At 44.4% G+C, this 21,800-nt stretch overlaps 1 protein-coding gene across 1 annotated transcript in view; it reads right to left on the bottom strand.

Moving 5' to 3' along the window:
• The window catches only part of LOC142566734 (protein GPR107), a 156,267-nt gene that overhangs the window by 18,741 nt on the left and 115,726 nt on the right, over positions 1-21,800 (bottom strand). Inside the window, exon 14 of the mRNA XM_075677603.1 lies at positions 11,802-11,849. Coding sequence (XP_075533718.1) covers positions 11,802-11,849 — 48 coding nt within the window. The remainder of the gene's footprint in view (positions 1-11,801; positions 11,850-21,800) is intronic.

The following is a 21,800-nucleotide window of genomic DNA, read 5'->3' as shown; positions in this document are numbered from 1 at the left end:
GTTTTTCTTTCTCTATATTAAGGCATCATAACACATTGTCTTGGTTTTAGTGATGTTTTTGATTTTGGTTATATCTGGCAAAAATAAAAGGAGCGTTATGAGCAATATGGTAGGTAAACTTTCAAAGATATTAACTAATTATGACATTTGCAGTAAATTACACATGCAAGCGATCTGGAACTTTATGAATAAGTTTGGCGAACAAAGAATTTATGCCTTTGCCTTGAGGAGCTGTGAACTCAACCAATATCAAATCTAGCAGGAATTCAGTTGGGTGGAGGCAGGGAGGAAGGAAACCATGGTAAATCATCAAGCCAGCAATGAACTAGCCCTTCTAAGTCTGTTAACCATGGTAAATGCCATGGCGATGTAACATATGTATTGATGACTTACTGGCTTTTTAAAAATTCCCAACAAGAAGTGCTCCAAAGCATTACATGTGGACAAGTTTTCAAGTGGGACAGTCGCATATATACATGGGAAACTGTTAAAGTGTGCGAAATACTTACAAGAAACTCAAACTTTTATTGCAGCTGTTCGAAAGAAACAGCTTCACGAGAAATCAGGTTGTAATTTTTGCTGTCACATATGCTGTCTTTTTTTTGTTGTGAATATTGCAAGTAATTTACCATATTTACTTGCATAATGATCGCACTCCTGAATTTTGTCGTCAAAATTCTATTTTTTCCCTTTCCCGTGTACAGGTTACACCCTGAACTTGCCACAGCGATATGTCGTGTGCCAAGTCTAGCTAATGATGATTGCGCTTACCATCTGTCGAATGCTACACTCTCTTGAAGACATACCAAGCAGTCTGCACGCACCGAACATTCTTAAGCAGATACCCCCATTTCATTCCTTTCATCACTTTCCGTACTTCCATGAAAAAAAGCTACAACCAAACTCGCCTTGGCTTTATTATTTGTCTGCTATAACAAGGGATGCCCAAATACTAGAATACAGTCTACACTCGCTACAATGGACCCATGTACAACAGACTTTCAGATATAATGGACCACATTTAAAGCTTAGTTTGCTCTACCTATTTTATTAATGCAACAAAGTTTGCTTTTAACATACCATGTTACAACAGACTATCGGCTACAGCAGACAAAATCAGTGGAAATTTTTGTCAAAATCGGGTGTATAAAACATACTTTTGTCGTTTCAACAGGGGCTGACCACAGACTTGACCACGCCGGTGTCTGCACGCTTAAGTCACGGAAAGTTTAAAATGTGGGTGGCAACATTGGTGGCCTCTGGCAATGCCCAGCCTTTAGCCAAGCAAGTCAGAGGGCACACTGATCATGCATGGTGTGTTATTGCTTGTGGAAGCCATTTTGTCATGTTCCCATGCTAGTCAGTTGTGCCAGACTACAAGTGCTGAGATAATGGCCTCAAAAAAAAAAAAAAAAAAAAAAAAAAAAAAAAAAAGAAAAGAAAAGGAAGCAAATTTCACTGAGCGACAAGATTAAGATTGTGGATGCAGTTGCACGTGGTGAAAAGCAGGCGGACATAGCAGCAGAAATGATGGTACTATTGAAGCCGACCGCGAGGTCAATCGTGAACAACAAAGGAATCGCCGCTAAGTAAGTGTTGGGAAAAATTAATCGTAAAGTGCTTCAGTCTCTGTGAGGCAGCATACTCAGATGTTGAGTCCACACTTTTGATGTGGCTGCGTGATGCACGAGCTTGCAATATTCCAGTGAACGGACAACTGTTGAGGAAGCGAGTGGAACAGCTAGCCATGGTCCTCAGACATGACGGTGTCACTTTCAGTGACGGATGGCTGGGCTGTTTCAAGGCGAGGCATGGCGTGACATTTGTGCAAGTCTGCAGTGAACGCAACAGTGCAAGTGTGGATTCTGTCTCCAAATGGAAAGCAAATGAGCTGCCAACACATCTTGCCAGATACAAGGACAGGGAGGGACATATTTGAAGGGAAGCTGAAAGCTTTTCAAGAAAAAATGAGTGAAGAGCAGTACGTCGTGGTTTTCAACCCTCTGAATTCGAATATCGCATCGAAATTGAGCAAAAGAAAGCGCAAACATATTTTATTTCGACGAAAAGTGCAGCAGCAGACACGCCCAGCTCGCGCGCCTCATTTCCACGTGTGATTGGTCGGGCGCCTCGTGACGTCAACAATGGTGTTCGTCCGGTCCGACTGCTGCCGATACACACGAAGCACGGTGCAAGGTAGTTTGGTCGCGTTTTGCTGAGGCAGTCATGGAAAATTTCGAGAGCTCGCGTTTCTCTGAGGAGTTCGGCGTTAAGTCCAAACTCCACGAGAGCGATGTTGTGCGTGACGGTGACGGGCGATGGCTTCGAGCGACAAAACGGGCCGCGCTTGAACACATCACTCGGTGTTGTCGCTCGATTGCTCGTCCAGCCTCCCAATTAGCTGAAAGCTTCTTGTCTTGCAGGAACTAATGGAACATCGGAACATCGTCGCGGCCGCTGGTGTTGGTGCAAGCGTAGGCTGCACAGAACGCCGGCATGATCGGCCTACAAGTTCAATTGATGCTGCGCACGTCAACTACCACTCCTATATACACACAAACAAAGGAATGTAGGGTCGAGCGAAGCAGATTAGGACAGCACGCACGCTGAAATAAGCCCGGTCAGGCACGGTCGCGGAGACTGCGAAGGAGCGGAACACCAGTGCTGAGGTCACTACGCCGCAGTTTCCGGTCTCCGCTCACATCTTCAGCGTCAGCAGCAGCGTGCGGAGCTCGACGGGGGGCGGAGCTGCAGCGCAATTTTAACCGACGATTGCGTCGCTTTTAAGTGAAAAATCCCCCCCCCCCCCCAAAATTTCACCTTCATGGTTTATAAGGTTCCCGCATTCATATATGAGCGTGTTATTGATTTCGACAGACTCTTCAGCTTCCCTTTAATGCAGATGGAAGTGGTATGTATGTTTTATAAGGCAAAACCACACAAAATGTACGCAGTTTCTGGCAACCACTGTCACGGTGGTAAGCGCCAGTTTGTATGCCAGTTGACTGTACTGCCAACACGAAAGCATGGATGGCGAAATACCTATTGAACGCCTGACTGCTGCAGTCCAATAGGCAAATAATCAAGCACAAGAGGAAGGCGTTGCTTTTTTTTTTTTTTGGACAACTGCTCAAGCCACATGAAGCCACCAAAGCTCGAAGCAACTGAGTTGGTTTACCTTCCCCCAAATACATCAGTACCGCAGCCAATCGATCAAGGGGTTGTGCATTCCGTGAAGGCTGCCTACCATACACACCTTGTCGAACGCCTGCTCTTCAACATGCAAAGTAGTTGGGAATTGAAAATAGATGTCAGATTCCCAGTTGAAGTGTTGGTGAGTATTTGGCAACAGCTGAAAACTGATGTCGTCAAAAACTGCTTCAGGAAGGCTGGTCTTCAGGGAAATACAGTAAAGCCTCGTTAATTCGAACTCGGTTTATTCGAAATCCCACGTAATTCAAAGGTTTTCGGCGGTCCCAACAGCTTGCATGCAAATTTTGCCGGATAATTTGAACAGCCAGCGTGCCCATATTCAGATAATATGTCAGTTTAAGCCATGTCCTCCGTGATTTTACCAACAGGAGCTACAATGTAATTAGAATTTAATGTTTGCTCTATGGCCCTACCCGTAGCTTTTTGCTATCCCGCGTGTTTGTTCGTTTTTCGGAAGGGTTTTTCAACACTTTTGAGAGTTTTACAGTGCACACAACACTTATGAGGGGGTGTCAATAGTTGATGGAAGCGCTGCTGTTCCATTTGCGGCAGCACCCTCAGAATGGCGGCGCTTCCGGGGAGTATCGGTAGTTCATGGAAGAGCACTGCTCGCGGGTTTCTCTTTGCCTGTTGCGCTTTGCTTTCTTTATAGTTTGACGAAAGGCATTGGTTTGACGTGTTCCACTTGACTGCCGGCTACGTGCTACTTCTATGCTTCCTCAGTCGTCATGAGTGCTTCAGGCCCACTAATCATTCGGCACTCGTTCACAGCACCGTTCAAGAGGGCTGCCATCCTTTACGCCGAAGAAACAAATCACTGCGCAGTGGGCCGCAAGTTCGATGTTTCTGAACAGGTGGTGCGAAAGTGGCGACTGCAGCGAAGCGAAATTTTAACCTGTGATGGCAAGTGAGTAATTTTTTTACCTGCCGAAGTCTGAACGCTTTCCGGAGCTATGGGCTAAGCTTGCCGCGTACGTCGCTGAAATGCGCAATCGGTCCCTGCCAGTGAAGTGTGACATGGTCATGAAACAAGCCCGGATCTTCGCCTTTTAAGGACCTGCTCCGCTGTGAGTACGAGTGGCTGGCAGCAGAAGACCGCGAAATTACGCCAACCGGACTTGTCAAAAGGGCCTCCCTGCTGGCTGCGTGTGGTTGGGTGCATTCGGCGTGGGCTGCTGTTCCACACGATGTGGTGCAGTCGTTTGCCAAATGTGAAATTTCGCTGGACCACGGCGCACTGTGGGACCGCAGCAACGATGACAATGGCAGCACTAGTGAAGACGAGTAGTCCAGTGACCATGTCAGCTACTAATAAATTTTCGTTATCGAATGCGCCCTAAGTATGCTCTACTTTTTTTTTTCTCTGTCACGCGATATGGGGGGGTCGACTTATATTCGAGTCGCCTTACAATAGTGTAAATACGGTACTTCAAGTGACCGTTTTTCAGGCAAAATAAAGATGCAGAGTTGATACAGCCACATTTCATACGTTTATTTCTTGTTTTTCTTCTATTTTTGATAATTCGAAAACACGGTTAATTCGATTACTTTTCGCAGTCCGACGGACTTCAAATTAACGAGGTTCTACTGTAATAAGACTGCCTGCGAGGAGTCATCCATCCTAGATGATGAACCATTGGACTGGATCCCATCAGTGTCAGGGAGGCATTCGAAGCAGAGAGCTTCTCTGACTTTGTCACATTTGACAACGAGCAACTGACGGATGAGGAAGTGAGAGCCACGATCGAAGGCTGTTCTGAGCTGTCATCAGATAATGACAGCGAGCAAGAAAATGAGCCACGCGCAGTCAGTCTGACATCACAGAAAGTGATTGACCGCGTCGAAGAAGTGAAAAAATATTTGCAGCAGCAAGATGACTGCTCCATTCAAGTGCTGCAGCTGACTGAAATGTGGTGCAAATTGACTGCATCCTCCCTCAAGGGGTTGCTGCTAGTCTCTCGTCAGAAAGTTCCTTTTTGAGCTAAATGTGAATAAAAAGTTTTTGCTTTTACTTTCGATGTTCGTGAATCACTCTTTGCAATAACATTGCTAGACATCGCAACCAAAGTTTCAGAAGTGAAGCGTTCCGGTGCTCCAACACCATGTCCCGGTGTATTCCACTGGCAAATTAGAATAAGTTATTATTGTGAGAGGTGCATTGGTACGACTATATTAGAGCTAATTCAGGTTAGCAGTGTTGGTGTGGACAGAGGGGTGATAAGAGATTGCTGTTCGGAGCATATGTTTAGTTTCACCGAGCAGACTTTGCGCAGCTGACAAAGTCGGCGTGGCAAAACTGAACGCGTACAACAATCTCTGATCGCGCCCCTGGCAGCAGTGCACTGCATGCAAATTTTTCCCCCAAATGTGCGAAAAGTACACATGTATGTCTTCATGAATAGTGCCTCCCCCCCCCCCCTTTTCATCTGACAATGTCTCGCAGTGTTGCAGTGGTAGTCGAAACATGCAGCAACTGTTCGACAATCTTTTGGCATTTCAGTGGTGGCCTCCAGTTTCGGATACTACAGTCGAATCTTGTTAATTCAAACACAGTTAATTCGAACTTCCAGTTTATTCGAACTGATGCTGTGATCACGACAAAGTCATGGGTATACCAATGGGCAAAAATGCCTGGCAATTTGAACATGCAAGCATTTGCAAATGTTAATTCAAACATACTGTGCTCCGACAATGCTCTCAGTAGCGCACCGCATCACGTGGCGGTGCCTACGACCAGTTTAGAGGAAAAGCTTAGGAGACCCCTCAATGCCACGCTTGAAGTGAGGGGGGGGGAGGGGGGAGAGAAAAAATGACTGTGGAAATTTCACTCTTTCAAATGGCAAGGTCGCTGTTTCTGTGAGAGATTGGTCGTTCAAATTCAAATTTCTTTTAATTCAAGCAAATTTTTGGGCCCCTTCAATTTCATATGATCGAGATTCGACTGTATTATGATATGACTACGATTATTACGGACATTTTTTGTCAGATTATCTAGGTCTGTTGTAGCGAAAGTCGACTGCATTCAATTTTGAATCAAATAGCGAACATTCCTAAAATTAGATTTCACAAATATTTGACTTTTCAAATATCGGTACCTACGGTGAATGATCCAGCCGTGGTCGGTGCCTTAATGCACACAGCCCTCCTACGGTGCGCGATCTTTATCAGTACAAGGTTCATTCAGGTCAATGATACTGCTAAACGAGTAATGCGACGCAGACAGAGGGAACTATATACAACTGCAGTGCATGAGAGCATTTGCAAAGATCGGTCTGATTAGCCATTGGAAGGCACCCTGATTGCATCGAATACGCGAGTTCAGTATTTACGCATGCAGATTTGCGCAGTTGAGAGCTCTCTACTCATATGGGAGCACACAGATGCATGCGTCCTAGCGGTAGTTGCCGGCTGGATGACTGCGGACCTGAAGGTAGCTTGATATAGGCCATCAGTCTAACCTGCATGCGTGATTTTACGACCTATCACTGACGAGCCACCCTTAGAAACATATTAGCGACAAGGTTTCCACGACGATTTATGGCCTGTTATCACATCAGCGAGCAGTAAAATTTTGTACCACGGCCATACTGTCTAGCCAGTTAGGCCTATGGAGCTGCGTCGTCAGGTGCCGGCAACTAAATTTACGGCTACCGAATCAACGCAGATCTATTCACAGTGGTCGCAAGAGCCTCAGAAAGCCGACAAACCACCGCGTCAATGAAAGTGAGTGCACAGGATGACCACTGCATGTTCCCGGCCGCCATATTTGCAAAATACTATATGATGGACACTCGTTCCCAATGCCATTTGTAGGCGCACAACAGTCTTTCTTCATAGCTTCGAGCGACTTGTCACAAGACTAGCTTTGGATTTACATGGCGGGCTTGAAAATATATGAAAGCATGCTGACCCACCCGGCTGCAGACGCATTTACACGAATGGCAGATGACTGTGCTGAGAATAAGAGGGGGGGGGGGGACGTCTTGTGACCTTGCCATGGGCTCCCCGATTTGAGGACTTTTTACCATCAGCATTGACCACACGGAGTGGTGCCAAGTGACATGATGTGCATTCCTCGGTTTTGTCTGACGCACAGATTGGCCTTAACAAGCTGGCTGTAATATGGATGGTCAATGACAAAGATGGAAAAACCCTCCCGAAACTGGAAAGCAATAGAAGATTGCCATTAAGCACAGTATGGCCCACCATTAAACAGAAACCCACTGGTATTTAGGGCAATGTTGCTATTTCTTCAGCTTGAGAGGGACAAATATCACTTAATTCTATTTGACAGATTCTATCGATACAAATATATTCCAGACCTTCGTATATGAACTGAGCTGTTACCAGTTCTGGCATAATAATTTGATGTTTCCTTTAATTAATAAGAGTAGAAGACACTATGCATTTCCGATTCCTACGTGCCTGAGTTACTGATAGCTAGCAAGATTCTTGTTAAGTAATGTGATTGGGCTCATGAGCACGTGCAGCGCTGTGTTTGTTGCAAAAAATTTGGAAGCACAAAATTTGGAAGCATAAAAGTTTGTGTTAAATTTTCTGTTATTTGAGTCGATATTCGGCTTTTTTTCTTGATTTGATCTTATATTTGATTTGAAATCTACTAATTGGTATTCGCACACCCCTAGTTATAAAGATAGGATTTTTCGTCCTTCTTGACACTGTTTTAAGTGGATTGCACTGTACAGGTTTATTATACCATAGACCAGAGTTTTTATGGCCTTGTAGTGCGAGTGTCAGCCATGTCTCTACTCTCGACACCAGGTGTTGCCTTATGGTGAGGACTGCAGGAGAAGGGAAAAAGTGGGAACATGCTGCATCTGCTGAGCTGTTTGCTTTAGACATCATGTTTTACTGCATCTGCTGAGCAGGATGTGCAAAAGCTATTCATCCACGTGGCACTGTGCCGTCGCTGGTTGCACCAACAACCAGTGAACGAGGAAGCTGCTTATGCAACAGCCCTGCAATTGACGTTCACACCTACACAAGTTAGTGTTTGTGTAGAGAACATTCGCCGCACAAGTTTCCTGCAATGCCTGAGAAACGACACTATAGGATAATGGCTTTCAATAGAAAAGACTTCATGCCCAGCAAGCCTGCTCCGGAACAAAGCTACGCGATCGTCTACGTCTTGCCTTCTTGCGCTGCAGGCTTATGCTAACGTAATAACAGTGCTGTTTACGACCTTTCGGTGCCTTCATTTCTGGCCTGCTCAGTTCACTTTCTGGATGGAAAGCCCATGGAGGTCAACCCATAACCAAAAGTGCATTTTGCACAAGCAAGAGAGGTAAGCAGACAGTGCTCAGGTGTGCACGTCGACTTCGTAATTTGCACAACAATTGTCCCGTTACGGCAAATAAACAAGACTGAAGGGAACTTGACGATTTTTTTGCTCTGTGTTTTTCATGCATGTGAATGAGCCACATTAGAGTGCTCATTAGCGCTAAAAGAGAAAGCAGCATATAACTCTTGTGCTTACAAACAGTTCTGTACACGTGTCAATGCCTCACTTTATATATTTTTTCTTTCTTTCGCACAATGTGTGGGTGCTTGAACCGCTACAATTGGTGTAATGCTCAAACTCAGCTGCACGAGAAGCATGTTCAATCATTTCTAACAAAGCTGGTGTCCCCTTCAGCGATGTCATATATGGATATGCAAATTATTGTGCGTTTGCTATTGATTGCAAGGGGAGAAAATAATTAAGTGCGTGTAACTGGCTGCTCAAGCAATGTAAAATATAATACTTATATTTTGTGCACACTGAACTGGCCCACTAATAGGTTGTGCTGCTGAGTGTGTGTCAAGAGTCCTGCGTAAACACGCTTTCCCTGTGAACAGTGTACAAAATAGAAAACAACTTTATACAGTTGAATTTTGTTAATTCAGAATGCTTAATTCGAACTTTCACTTTATTCGAACTGACACTGTGGTCTTGTCAAAGCTATGTGTATTCCAATGGGCGTAAACGCCTGGTAATTCGAATGTGCAAGCATTTGCGATGGTTAATTTGAACATACTGTGCTCCTACAATGCTCTCAGCAGCGTGCCAAATCACGCGGTGACACCTCCGATTAGCATTCTTCTGACGCCGCCATAGAGGAAAAGCTTAGGAGAGACTTCTCAATGCCGTGCGCTAAGAAAAAAAAAAGCCATGGCGGAAATTCGTGCACAGGCGTGTGCATGTCGCATCACTCATTACTTCTGTTTGTGATGGGTTAGTGACTTCTGTTAGTGTCGCGACACCGCCACGTACCCCATAGAGTCAATGTATAAGAACGTCTGAAATTTCGGATGCAAAAAACTTTTGCTCTCCAACTTTCCTGGATTTATGCCACACTTGAAATTTCTCCAAGCCACCACCACCACCACCGCAATTTTGATTATTGTGCCGCCTTGAGCCGGAGCTCTTGCACGCAGATCTGCTGGCAGCCATAGCCACACCCTCAGCAACGCTAGGCCTAGCTCTTCGACGTTCGCTACCGAGCTTCTTGCTGTTCGGTGTCGCGTTTTTCATTGAAACAATTTGCCGCTGTTAGCAATGGCGCTGACTCTGCCTTCATAATCCTCGCCAATGTCTTCGGAGCGCGAAAAGCATGGCACGTTGCATAATGCCGGTTCCCAAAGTCAAATTCGCCCCTATACAGCAGTGTTATGTGGTGAGGCATACCCAAAGTTCGAGGGGGCAATTGTCACGGGACATGTTTCCTTTTACTGTGCACACGTGCACCCGCCACCTCCTGTGACAGTACAAGCACCAATCCACCTAATAACTCACTGTAATTCGTAAATACATGTGAATAAATCTTGTGGAGCTTCCCGCTCATATGTTAGCTCAGTTCACATGCGCCACTGCAGTTAAGTCCTCCATTCAATTAGCTTCCTTTCATTCAAACTTCTTTTAGTTCGAACAAACTTTCAGGCCCCTTCGAGCTTGAATTATCGAGATTCGACTGTAGTGCTCATATTGATCGTGGTAAGCTAAGAGCACATTAAGATCAAGATGACAAGCAGGGTAAAAATGCAGCACAACTAATGTACTATAGAAGAGCACGACACGAATAATATACTCGCCTTCAAAAAACAGAAAACTAGGTATAGCGTCAGAGTGGCAGCATAGCGTACTAGATGTCATCTAGCCTGTTTCATACAGTACTTTAAGCTCCCCCAAAAACGGGCATATTTAGCAGATATCCCAGAAAAGAGCTTGGCCAACTGCACAACATGCATTGTAACTGCAGTGAAGCAGACTGCACCACAGGGTGCTCTTGCTAAATTATCTCCGCAGTATATTTCTGCCATCTGAAATGTGATCACATTAAAGAAAATACACTTGTCGGAATTCAGATGACAAGTCGGCTGCAGCGTGTTCGGAACCAGCCATCGATGGAGACTGACAACCGCGAACATGCTGTGGCCTCCTGCTGCCTGCGTTGTTTCCCCAGTCCCCTCACCATTATCATCACCATAACAAAAACATGGCAGCTGCCTACAGGCGCTGGGAATTCTGGTCTATAAAAGAAACGAAAGGGCGAGAGAAAAAGTAAATAACACACATGAATCTGCTCACAGAAAAGCTCAGAAAAGGCTCGGTTGTGCAGCCATGAGGATAGAGATGGATAACATATTGCTTATTGATGGTGCCATAAAGCTCCACTTTTCATTTTGTTCACTTCATGGTGCTCACTGCTGCCTTTTTCCGAGCTTTTGTGCGAACGGATGCATGTGCATTATTTTCTTTTCTCTCATCCTTCTATCTCTGGTTAATATATTAAACCTGTAGCGGCATGCCAAGCCTGTTGCTCGGCTACCCCTACCCACCTATCATTAAAATTTCTTTCACCAGTGCACATGTATTTTCACTACTGGTTGATATTACGGATTCCTCATGATACATCATTGGAATTTGCAAATTATGTAGACAGTGGGTGGGCTATGTAGTGTGAACAAAGTATGATGGCTGTGGTCGCTCAAGAGACTACTAACCTAAGCTAGCGATCTGGCATAATGCAGGACCACCATTCTGAGCACAACAGCTCACAGGGCCCAAATGCAAAATATATCTTCTTGTTCACTCGTGCATTTGAATAGGCAGCATCAGGGCTAGTCCTCAGCTATAGCTTCCTCTTAAGCCATGGAGCCACAATATTGAAAAATTTGTCAAAGCTTTGCATCAAAAAGCTGCCTGTTATATGTGGCAAATTGTTAAGCATGCAGAATGCACAGAAAACAGCTTCAATAGCTAGGATGTTTCCCATAGAGAAGCACGGAAAGAAAGCCTGCCGCATGCCTTTGCCCAACGAGTCATCTGGTGGCGTGAATTGGTGGCATGGGAGTTTACCTATATGGCAGCTGTGAAACTCACTGTTGACACCTAAAACAATATCATACATTGTGGTCCGTGCAGTAATATTTGCACTGTTTTCTCCAGCATAAAAAAGTCCCACAGAATACAGTATTTGTTTCAGTGCAAGAGGCTTTCATATGCTGGATGACACACTATTACAAACCGTTTGTACAGCAGCATTCAGATTATATTCTGTGGGGAACACATGACTTTTTTTGCTCACCTTCAGCAGAAACACAATTATCCTGGTGAAGTAGATGTAGCACACAATCTGCAGGAAGAGAATGAGGACAGATATATATATATATATATGAACCTGTGCAAAGCTGCAGATATTTTTTTCTTCTTTCGCATGCATCATAATACAATACTTTCCAAGGTGGCAAAAACAATGCCACATAAGTACTTGGTTATGATAGATAGGCAAACAAAACAACTAACACCAAGAGGACTGAGCCAAAAATATTGCTGGAACTAGGACAAACACAGGTTGGAAAGATCAGGACTTTTACAGGGCCAAGGCATGCAGCTTTGAATACAGTAAGTTTCCGTTTATTTGACTACAGTTTATTAGATTTTTCGGTTGATTCAATCTCGACCAAAGGTCCCGGCCGGTGCCGATACGTATCTATGGGCATAAGCTTATGTAATTTCGATCTCAACATTAGCCTTCGCCAAAAAAGCCCACCTTGACTGGCCAGCTTCGCCGCAATGCAGCGGTGTTATGCGAAGCATACACAAATGATTGCAGTGAAGCATACTAAGAATAGAAAGGAGACACTGTCACCAGACATAGTACGCATTTCTTAATTATACAGCACACACGTGCCGTCTTCAGTCACAGTATGTGCATCTAGACGCCTAATAAGGATCCTGGGCTCATAATAATAATAATACTCACAATTAATAATCATAATAAGGATACCAGGATTCAGAGCTGTTTCTGATGCTGTGACCATTTGCACCCTCGTTTCGCCCACCATACAGGTCTCGTGTACGAGACCATTAACGGCGCCTAGTATGAGTTCTTTAATTACACGTGTGCGCATGCGCCATGCCCCGAACAGCAGAAAAAAAACATACCGTATTTACTCGCATAATGATAGCACTCGTGTAATGATCGCACTCCTAAATTTTGTCGTCAAAATTCGATTTTTTTATTTACCGTGTAATGATTGCACCCCGAACTCGCCGCAGCAATATGTCGTGTGCCAAGTCTAGCTAATAATGATCGCGCTTACCATCTGTCGAATGCTACACGAACGACTCTTCAAGACAAGCTAAGCCGCCTGCACGCACCAAACATTCTTAAGTAGATGCCTCATTTCATTACTTTCCGCACTTCCATGACAAAAAGAGGTATAACCAAACTTGCCTTTATTATGGGTAGGCTTTATTATGGGTAGGCTTTATAATGGTTGATGTCAACAAAAACAAAAAAGGCGCATTTCGATTCTTTTTATCTGCACTCGTGAGCCCGCAACTAATCGCGAGCGGCAACGATAGTAGCCACATTTACACTGATACGTTAGAAGTGTACTCTATTCGTACGCCGACGCTTGTAACACAGCTAAGATATTCGCCCACCCTTAGCGGAAATGTGTCGTATTAGGATAGCAGTGAAGACAAATGCCGCAGTTTCCGCAGCATGCCCTCCAAGTGTTTCTACGTCACTGGCAGCTAAGTGCGCCCATCTGTTTCTGTCCCCTCAAAGTGGACATCGCTACGTTATTGCCGCAAACTTGCCGATATTACCAATATTATTCATTACTGATATGAAAAAAACTCTTTCAATGCACGTAATGCACTCACGAGAAGACAAAAAATTGCATTCGTCGCGTTCGGCTTGCTTTGCCGGCTGCCATTTTTGTTTTGGTGTCCCACACTACATACAGCGGCAGCCACCTATTTGTTGAATTGCTGTCATCCCGTAGCAATGTGGGATGAAACATTTTTTTTTGGGGGGGGGGGGGGAATTTAATTCACGTAGTGATCGCACCCCTGAATTCGCATCAATTTCTTTCTAAACTCTAGCAGAGTCTAAACTCTAGCAGCCTTGATGCTATCAGTTCACTTACGAGAGATTACAAGACAGTTGCTAGCTCCTAAGTTCACTTACTATGTGATGCTTGCAATTGAAAGGATGTTCCACTGCCACAGCCAAGAATGGCACTGGCTAACACTCATAGGGCTAGACCTAGTGCACATACACAAATATTAAGAAAGACGCACAAGAGAAATGCGCCGCAGTAGCTAAATGACAAGGCACTGCACAGGTAATGCGGAACATGACGCTTTGCCTCCTACCTGCAATAAGTTGTCTTTTTGTCATTTTCCTTATTAATTTGACATTTTAATTAAATTAAAAACTATTTTTCTCCTATGCATTCCTTGGCTTTACTTGTATGCTTCATGTGATTGTGCTACAAAAACCAAGCCCCATGATTTTCCAGACTCTTCTCGCACAAATGTCAATAAGGTTCAGTTGCTTTATCTATTTGAATATGTATGGCTCAGTCACCCCCGTGTGCATAAGTGCTGTCAATAGAGTATTGGCATAGCATGACAGTTTCACTGTTAGAAAAAATGGTACAAAGGGTTGTGGAGTTAACCCTTTGGGAGTGTATCTTTTTCGCTATATGCGACCCCCTATGTTCGAAATTCTTTACTGTATATTTAAAATTTTCAGACTGACCATTTCGAAGAAAAAGAAAAAATGTACCGCAATTTTTTACAGAGATCACAAAGTGACAACAAATATTTTTTGTAGGTAAACATGCATTGTTCATTCCTGAATACAGATATGCTTCCATAAATACTTTTAATACTAACAATAAAGAAGTACATAAACTAAGATAGGTATATTCTGTTTCATCATTTGGGTAGTCTGCATCGGAGGAATCACCACTCGACTCAATTTTAGCAGAGCAACGAGCACGCAAGCCCATAGCGTAATCAAACTGTGTGTGTGAGTGAAACAAGAAAACTTGACGGTTGTGCACCTGTCAGAAAAACCAAACAAGTCAGAAACTTGCAGTAATCCTTCTTTCCATCGCCAATGAGGGGCAATGAGCTTTCGTGAGCCGAGTCTCGAGAAAAAAAAAAAATGCAGGCATGGCAGCATCATTTGTATACGGTACTAGTGTTTGTATGTACCAGCGCACACCTGTGAACAGATGTAATCGCACCTCTGTGAGCAGCAGACGGGCGAGCATCTAGTGGTGACCCTTTGAGAGATTAGAAACCAGATAGACATTAGTTTTTACGAGTTCAACGAACGAAAACAGCCCGTGAGACGAAACCAAAACTATCTGCCATGCGCCCCTGCCACGCCGATGCCCGTGCGGTTATCGAAACGCCAGCCTAAAGAAGCCATGGAATGAAAACCAAGAGACTACGAAGCAAATGAAAAATTACTTGCATCCACTCAGGGTGGCAGCACTTCGGCAACAAAGAGTAGAAAAATTTGTGTGTTTTTCAAACCTACAGACGGCACCGTAAATCTATGGCACTGATTGTCAAAGGTTAATGGGACCTTACTTCAAAAGGTTTGGGCAATATGGCAATCAACAGAAATGAGGCACTTGACATAAATCTGTTTCTTGTGCGGTGGCCACCAAGGCCACGGTGCAAGCAACACTACCATACTAGCCAACCTGTGAGCCTTAAAATTTGAAAATATTCCACGTACTGGAGGAGGGAGGGAAGGATTGTATGTATTCTTAAGAACTTTGCCCTGAGCACGTAGCTTTCCTGGCATGTGTACATCCTTAACTGATGATGATTTAACTTTAGATGCAGCACAGAAGCAGCAGCAAACTTGGAACAGCCGAGACCGACAGCTTTAGATTGCACTGACTTTTTCAGTGCCTTTGGTGTTGCCAATTTTACCTGCTTCAGCAACTATACTGAGTCAAGCATTGGCATAAGAGGCACTGCAAGTACTACCATATTTACTAGCATAATGATCACACTCATGTAGTGATCGCACTCCTGAATTCTGTCGTCAAAATTCGATTTTTTTTATTTTCCGTGCATTGATCGCACCCCGAACTTGCCGCAGCAATATGTTGTGTACCACCTCTAGCTAATAATGATCGCACTTACCATCTGTTGAATGCTACGCGAACAACTCTTCAAGACAAACCAAGCCGTCTGCACACACCAAACATTAATAAGCAGATGCCCATTTCATTCCCTTCATCACTTTTCTGCACTTCCATGACAAAAAAAAAAGCTACAACCAAACTTGCCTTTATTATGTGTAGGCTTTATAATGGTTGTGGTCAACAACAACAGCAACAAAGGCGTCTTTTGATTCTTCTCTTCTGCACTCGTGGGCACGCAACTAATCGCGAGCGGCAACGATAGTAGCCACATTTACACTGATACGTTAGAAGTGTACCCTAATTCGTACGCCGACGCTCGTAACACAGCTAAGATATTCGCCCACCCTTAGCGGAAATGTGTCGTATTAGGATAGCAGTGAAGACAAATGCCGCAGTTTCTGCAGCATGCCTGCCAAGTGTTTCTACATCACTGGCAGCTAAGTGCGCCCATCTGTTTCTGTCCCCTCAAAGTGGACATGGCTACGTTATTGCCCCAAACTTGCCGATATTACCAATATTATTCATTACTGATTTGAAAAAAACTCTTTCAATGCACCTAATGCACTCACTAGAAGACAAAAAATTGCATTCGTCGCGTTCAGCTTGCTTCGCCGGCTGCCATTTTTGTTTTGGTGTCGCACACTACATACAGCGGGAGCCACCTATTTGTTGACCTGCTGTCATCCCGCAGCAATGCAGGATGAAACATTTTTTTTTTGGGGGGGGGGGGGGGGGGGGGGAATTTAACCCGCGTAGTGATCGCACCCCTGAATTCGCATCAATTTCTTTGACAAAGAAGTGCGATCATTATGCGAGTAAATATGGTATTACAATTCCTTGTTTGCATGCATTTTTTTTTTTGCAATCTTGATCTTGTGGCACCCCATTTTAGAACCCCTTCAAAATTTTTGTGCAAACTAAATTTATTTTCTGTAAAACATGGCAAAAACATCAGTAAAATCGTAGAATGAGCCCAAATATGCAAACTTTACAAAAAAATATGGGAGAGGTGGCAAATATGTATTGTGCTACAATCACCAGTGCCCCACTACCAGGCCACCACATGGCGGCAGCAGTGGAAGAAGGGTTCCAAAGCTACTGCAAAACCTGGGCTATGTGCTCAAACATAGGTCATAAATCTCTTTACAGATGCTCAGAAACAACAACCACTTAGTTTTTCCAGAAAAACATAATTTGGTTTTACAGCATGTAGCTTTTCTAAAATCTTGATGAAATGACTGCAATAATTTAACACAATTCATGAAGTGAGCATAGCTACACTCGCCTTAATGAAGCCTCAGAAACTATTTACGTCTCAAGCAACCATGCCACACATCAGCACAATCAGACTTCAAGCAAGGGTCCGTGTTTCACACACAAAGAACTTGCCTTACACAAACCCGAGATTAGGCACATTGGTTTTCACTACTTCCTGTCCCCATTTCAATTAGGCACTTCACTCAATTCAAAGTCATTCTGAAGCTCCAAAACCATTATATGAAAAAGTATTGGTGTGCGAATATTGGGGATGTGAAATGTGTTCGTCTCGTTGCAGTGTCTAAGTGTCTAAGTGGCTATGGCATTCCACTGCCAAGCATGAGGTTGTGAGTTCAATTCCCAGCTGCAGTGGCTGCATTCAGCGAGTGGAATGAAAAATGCTTTTTCACTGTGCTTTTGGTGCACGCCAAAGAACCCCAGGTGGGCAAACTAAATCCAGATCCCTCCACTAAGGTGTCTCTACCCTAGTGCTGCTTTTGAGTCATTAAACCCAGAGTTTTCTACAAAAACTGCTCGCAGGCACTCAGCAGCTGCAATTGTCCAGCTACAATGGGACTGATGGGTAGTACAGTGGAATCTCGATGATACGATGACGGCTAATATGAACTTCCGGGTGATATGAATTTTTCTGTGGTCCCGGCGGAGCCCATTACTTTGCAACGTGCTAGAGAACGGTTGTTACAAATAGATTTTCAACCCGCGTCGGTTGATACGAATAAATGCCGCCCCTCCGACGGCCGCGAAAGAGAACAGCGCGCAGTCACGCGATTTCTATCTTTCTTCTTTGGTGCGGAGGCGCGGACGCGGCACCGGACAGCGCGGAGGCCACGACTGGGTGTGAAGAGTTTGAAGCGGTGGCACTTTTGTTGCTTTTGTACTTTTCCTACTTTTCCGCGTGCCATCAGACGGAGTGGCTGCTGTGCTTCGGGCTGCGTTGTTTGTGTTTGCGCCATTTTGCCTAGTCGCAGCGAGCTATGTCTCGCAAGCAGAAAGCGCTCTCCTTTAAAGAGAAATTAGACACTTTTCGAAAGGTCAATGAGGATCCCAAGAGGAAGTGGACAGAGTTGGCTAAGGAGCCTCGCAACATCAACACTGAGCACAATTGTTGCACAGTGAGACGCTATCATGAAAAACGTGCTTTCGTTCAACGTCAGCGCAAAGCGAGCGAAGACCACTCAGCACATGAAGCTTCAGGAGACTCTCCTGACTTTGTTTAAATAAGTAACCGCAGCTGGTGTAAATATTGACGGTAACGTTTTGAGGGAGAAAGCAGACGAGTTTGCACTTGCTATGCACATCGATGGATTCCAGGCCTCAGGTGGGTGGCTGCAGCGTTTTAAGACTAGGCACGGTCTCGTTTATAAAAGCGTTTGCGCCGAAGCGAAAAAAGCTGACGAGGCAGTTGTCAGCGACTGGCTAGCGAAGCTGCCCTCACTCATCACGGGGTATGAGCCTCCTGATGTTTTTAATGCTGATGAGGCAGGTCTGTTTTTTAACCTGCAACCCGAGAAGAGCCTCTGTTTAAAAGGTGAAGCATGCAAAGGAGGCAAAAAAAAGCAAAGAGCGCATTATGGTTCTCTTATGCTGTAATGCCGACGAATCAGAGGAACTTAAGCTCACGATAGTTGGCAAGTTTCAAAAACCCTGCTGCTTCAAGCACGAGAGCCATTTGTCGTGCGTCTATTGCGCAAACTAAAAGGCGTGGATGACAGCGGCTCTGTTAGAAGAGTTTCTGTCGCTCCTTGACAGGAGGATGGCTTGCAAGAATTGGAAGATTATTCTGTTTCTTGACCAGTGTGCTGCTCACCCGAGACAAATAACACTTCAAAACGTCAAGCTTGTCTTTTTACCTGGGAACACGACGATGCACCTACAACCCCTTGATGCTGGGATTATAAAGAACACAGAGCACCATTTCAAGAGCCTTCTTGTGCGCCGCCTACTTGCTAAAATTGATCGAAAGGACGAAGGCGACCTGCGAATAAGCCTCTTGGACGCCATCCATTTTATAGCTATGGCATGGGATCGGATAACTCCGACTACCGTAGCGAACTGCTTCGGCAAATGCGGCTTCTTCGGGAATCCAGAAGAGGTGCCCCCAGAGTCGGAAGATACAATTGAAGATTTGGAATGGCTTAATGTTGAGTGCACAGCTGATGACTTTTGCCCGGCAGATGACAATCTCGCCACCTGTGGTGCGCGCACGGTAGAAGATATTGTCGAAGAGGCCACATGCGGGCTGCTGATTCCACTGATGATTGCGACGACATAGACGTGGGCGACGGCGAAGGACCACCACTGGTGGCTGAAACGCTGCACGCGCTCGACATTCTGAGGCGTGCTATGGCCGCGGATGAAATCAGCGACGACACGTGTGCGCGTTTTTATGGATTTGAACAAAGTCTGCTAAGTGACCTGACAAAGAAAAAGAAGCAGAAGGACATTAGAGACTTTTTCTTCAAGAAATAAATGCTTTTTATGTACGTGTGCCTGAGTGAGTTCACCTCTGACTCTTTAATTTAGCTAGTTTTAATTGCGTTTCAATGATACGAATTTCGGCTAAGACGAATATTTTTTGTGACCCCGTGAGATTCCTATCATCGAAATTACACTGTACACGGATTTGTCTAGTCTTCATGCTCATATTTTCGTACTTATTGTGGCTTTGTTTATTACATTTTACCTGCCTTTGCTGGCCTAAAGTTCCAAGCAATGTATTTTTCTAGATACAAGAAAGCAATGAAATGGCACGCACGTACATCCATTGCAAATTGTTGCACATATACATATATGTAGTATTTTGTTGGTTATGATCAACAAAAGATCAAGCCAGATGGATGAAGTCTAGACAAATCCATGCACTATCCATTGTTCCCATGCTGGCTGGAATGCCATACCTGCAGCTCCTGTGGACAATATCTCTAGTAATGTAATAACGTCTAGCAATCATGGGAAACTATGGTTAAACCCAACTGATCAATTATTCAATGAAGTATGAATTCGTAGACTACCGTATTTACTTGAATCTAATGTGCACTTTTTTCCAATAAAATGGGTTTAAAGATAGCCTGCATATTAGAATCAAGTACTACTCTAAATCTGCGTTATATTGCCATCGGCATTTCAAAATAGCCGCATCGCACGCGCTTCGAGCCTAGCTGCCGTTACTTTCTCCATGTGCTGTAGTATGTGTGCTTGGTTAGTGCACCGCCCGTCTCCCCGGTTTTCCCATTTTTCGCATTTGCTCTATCAGCATGGAAGTGCGGACTGCAAAGACATGCTGAGTTCATCACGATGCCGCAATTAAAAGAAAAGTTATCATGTGTGCGGAGACTTATGGAACTCGGGTCGCATCACGGGCGTTCGGAGTTCCCGAAACTTGCGTGCGGGACTGGTGCAAACAGGAGAAGCTTTCTACTCCGGCGGCTGCTACGTACGGCGCGGCCGCGTGGCCCCTATCTTGAAAGCGATTTGTGATGGAGACAAGAGTGTGCGCATCTATGCGCACTGCGCTGTGTTCTTGTCGCTTAGTACGCGTTAAAGCAAAAGTCCGCACAAAGGTCAATTCGCTCGCACTTGCCCACTCCAGCATTTTGATAAACAGTTTCCGTGGTCATTGCTTGCTTGCTGGCATACGCGTGACACCATGCTTCTTAATTTAGTTAGTAAGCGAATGTTTAAAAGTTTATACGGCCGATAAAAGTGCTATCCTTACTTCGCGTATAACTGCCTACTAATTTGCTATCGTAATCGATGCTTCGCCTTTCGTGCGAAACTGCGACTTTTCTTATTTATCACAACTTCAGTGTATTGGGAGTAAATATTTGTTTTTCCAAATGAAAGTTGTATTCCTGTATGAAATAAAGAGGTGCGCGGTACTGGAAAGGACTTTTTTTTTTTTTTAGGTCGCGGCAAATAGGTGCGCATTAAAATCGAGGGCGGGTTTTTTTTCCTCCTTTTTCTTTAGTAACGTAAAACGGGTGTGCATTACAATCAAGGGCGCGTAAGAATCGAGTAAATATGGTAATTACTTTGATATTCAGTATTTTTTAATACCGTATTTATTCGCATAATGATCGGACTTTTTTGTCAGAAAAATTTCCCGCAAAAAGAAAAAAAATATTTTTCGTCCCGCTTTCGCTGCGGGACACCCAAACAAATATGGCGGCCGGCGGAGCAAGCCGAACGCGCCTACAGTGTACTAGAATAGGGTACATTGTAACACGCGTTCGATTTTTTTCTTCTTCTCGTGAGTACATTACGTGCATTGAAACAGTTTCTTCCGTATCAGTAATGAATAATATTGTTAATACTGGCAAGCTTGCGGAAATAACGTAGCCTTGTTCACTTTGAGGGGAAAGAAATGGAGACGGGCGCACTTAGCTGCCAGTGATGTAGAAACACATTGCGGGCATGCTGCGGAAACTGCGGCATTTGTCTTCACTACTATCCTAAAACGGCATGTTTGCGCTAAGGGTGGACGAATATCTTAGCTGTGTTACAAGTGTCAGCGTATGACTAAGGTACACTTCTAACGTATCAGTGTAAATGTGGCTACTATCGTTGCCGCTCGTGATTAGTTGCATGCCCACGAGTGCAGAAGAGAAGAATCAAAAGACGCCTTTGTTGCTGTTGTTGTTGACCACAACCATTATAAAGCCTACACATAATAAAGGCAAGTTTGGTTGTAGCTTTTTTTTTTTTTTTGTCATGGAAGTGCAGAAAAGTGATGAAGGGAATGAAATGGGGCATCTGCTTAAGAATGTTTGGTGTGTGCAGACTGCTTGGTTTGTCTTGAAAAGTTGTTCGCATAGCATTCAACAGAGGGTAAGCGC

This window comes from Dermacentor variabilis, unplaced genomic scaffold, assembly GCF_050947875.1.
Source record: "Dermacentor variabilis isolate Ectoservices unplaced genomic scaffold, ASM5094787v1 scaffold_13, whole genome shotgun sequence".
NCBI classification, from domain to species: domain Eukaryota; kingdom Metazoa; phylum Arthropoda; class Arachnida; order Ixodida; family Ixodidae; genus Dermacentor; species Dermacentor variabilis.
The sequence above is the reverse complement of the archived record's forward strand: the minus strand, read 5'-3'. Positions and strand labels throughout refer to the sequence as shown.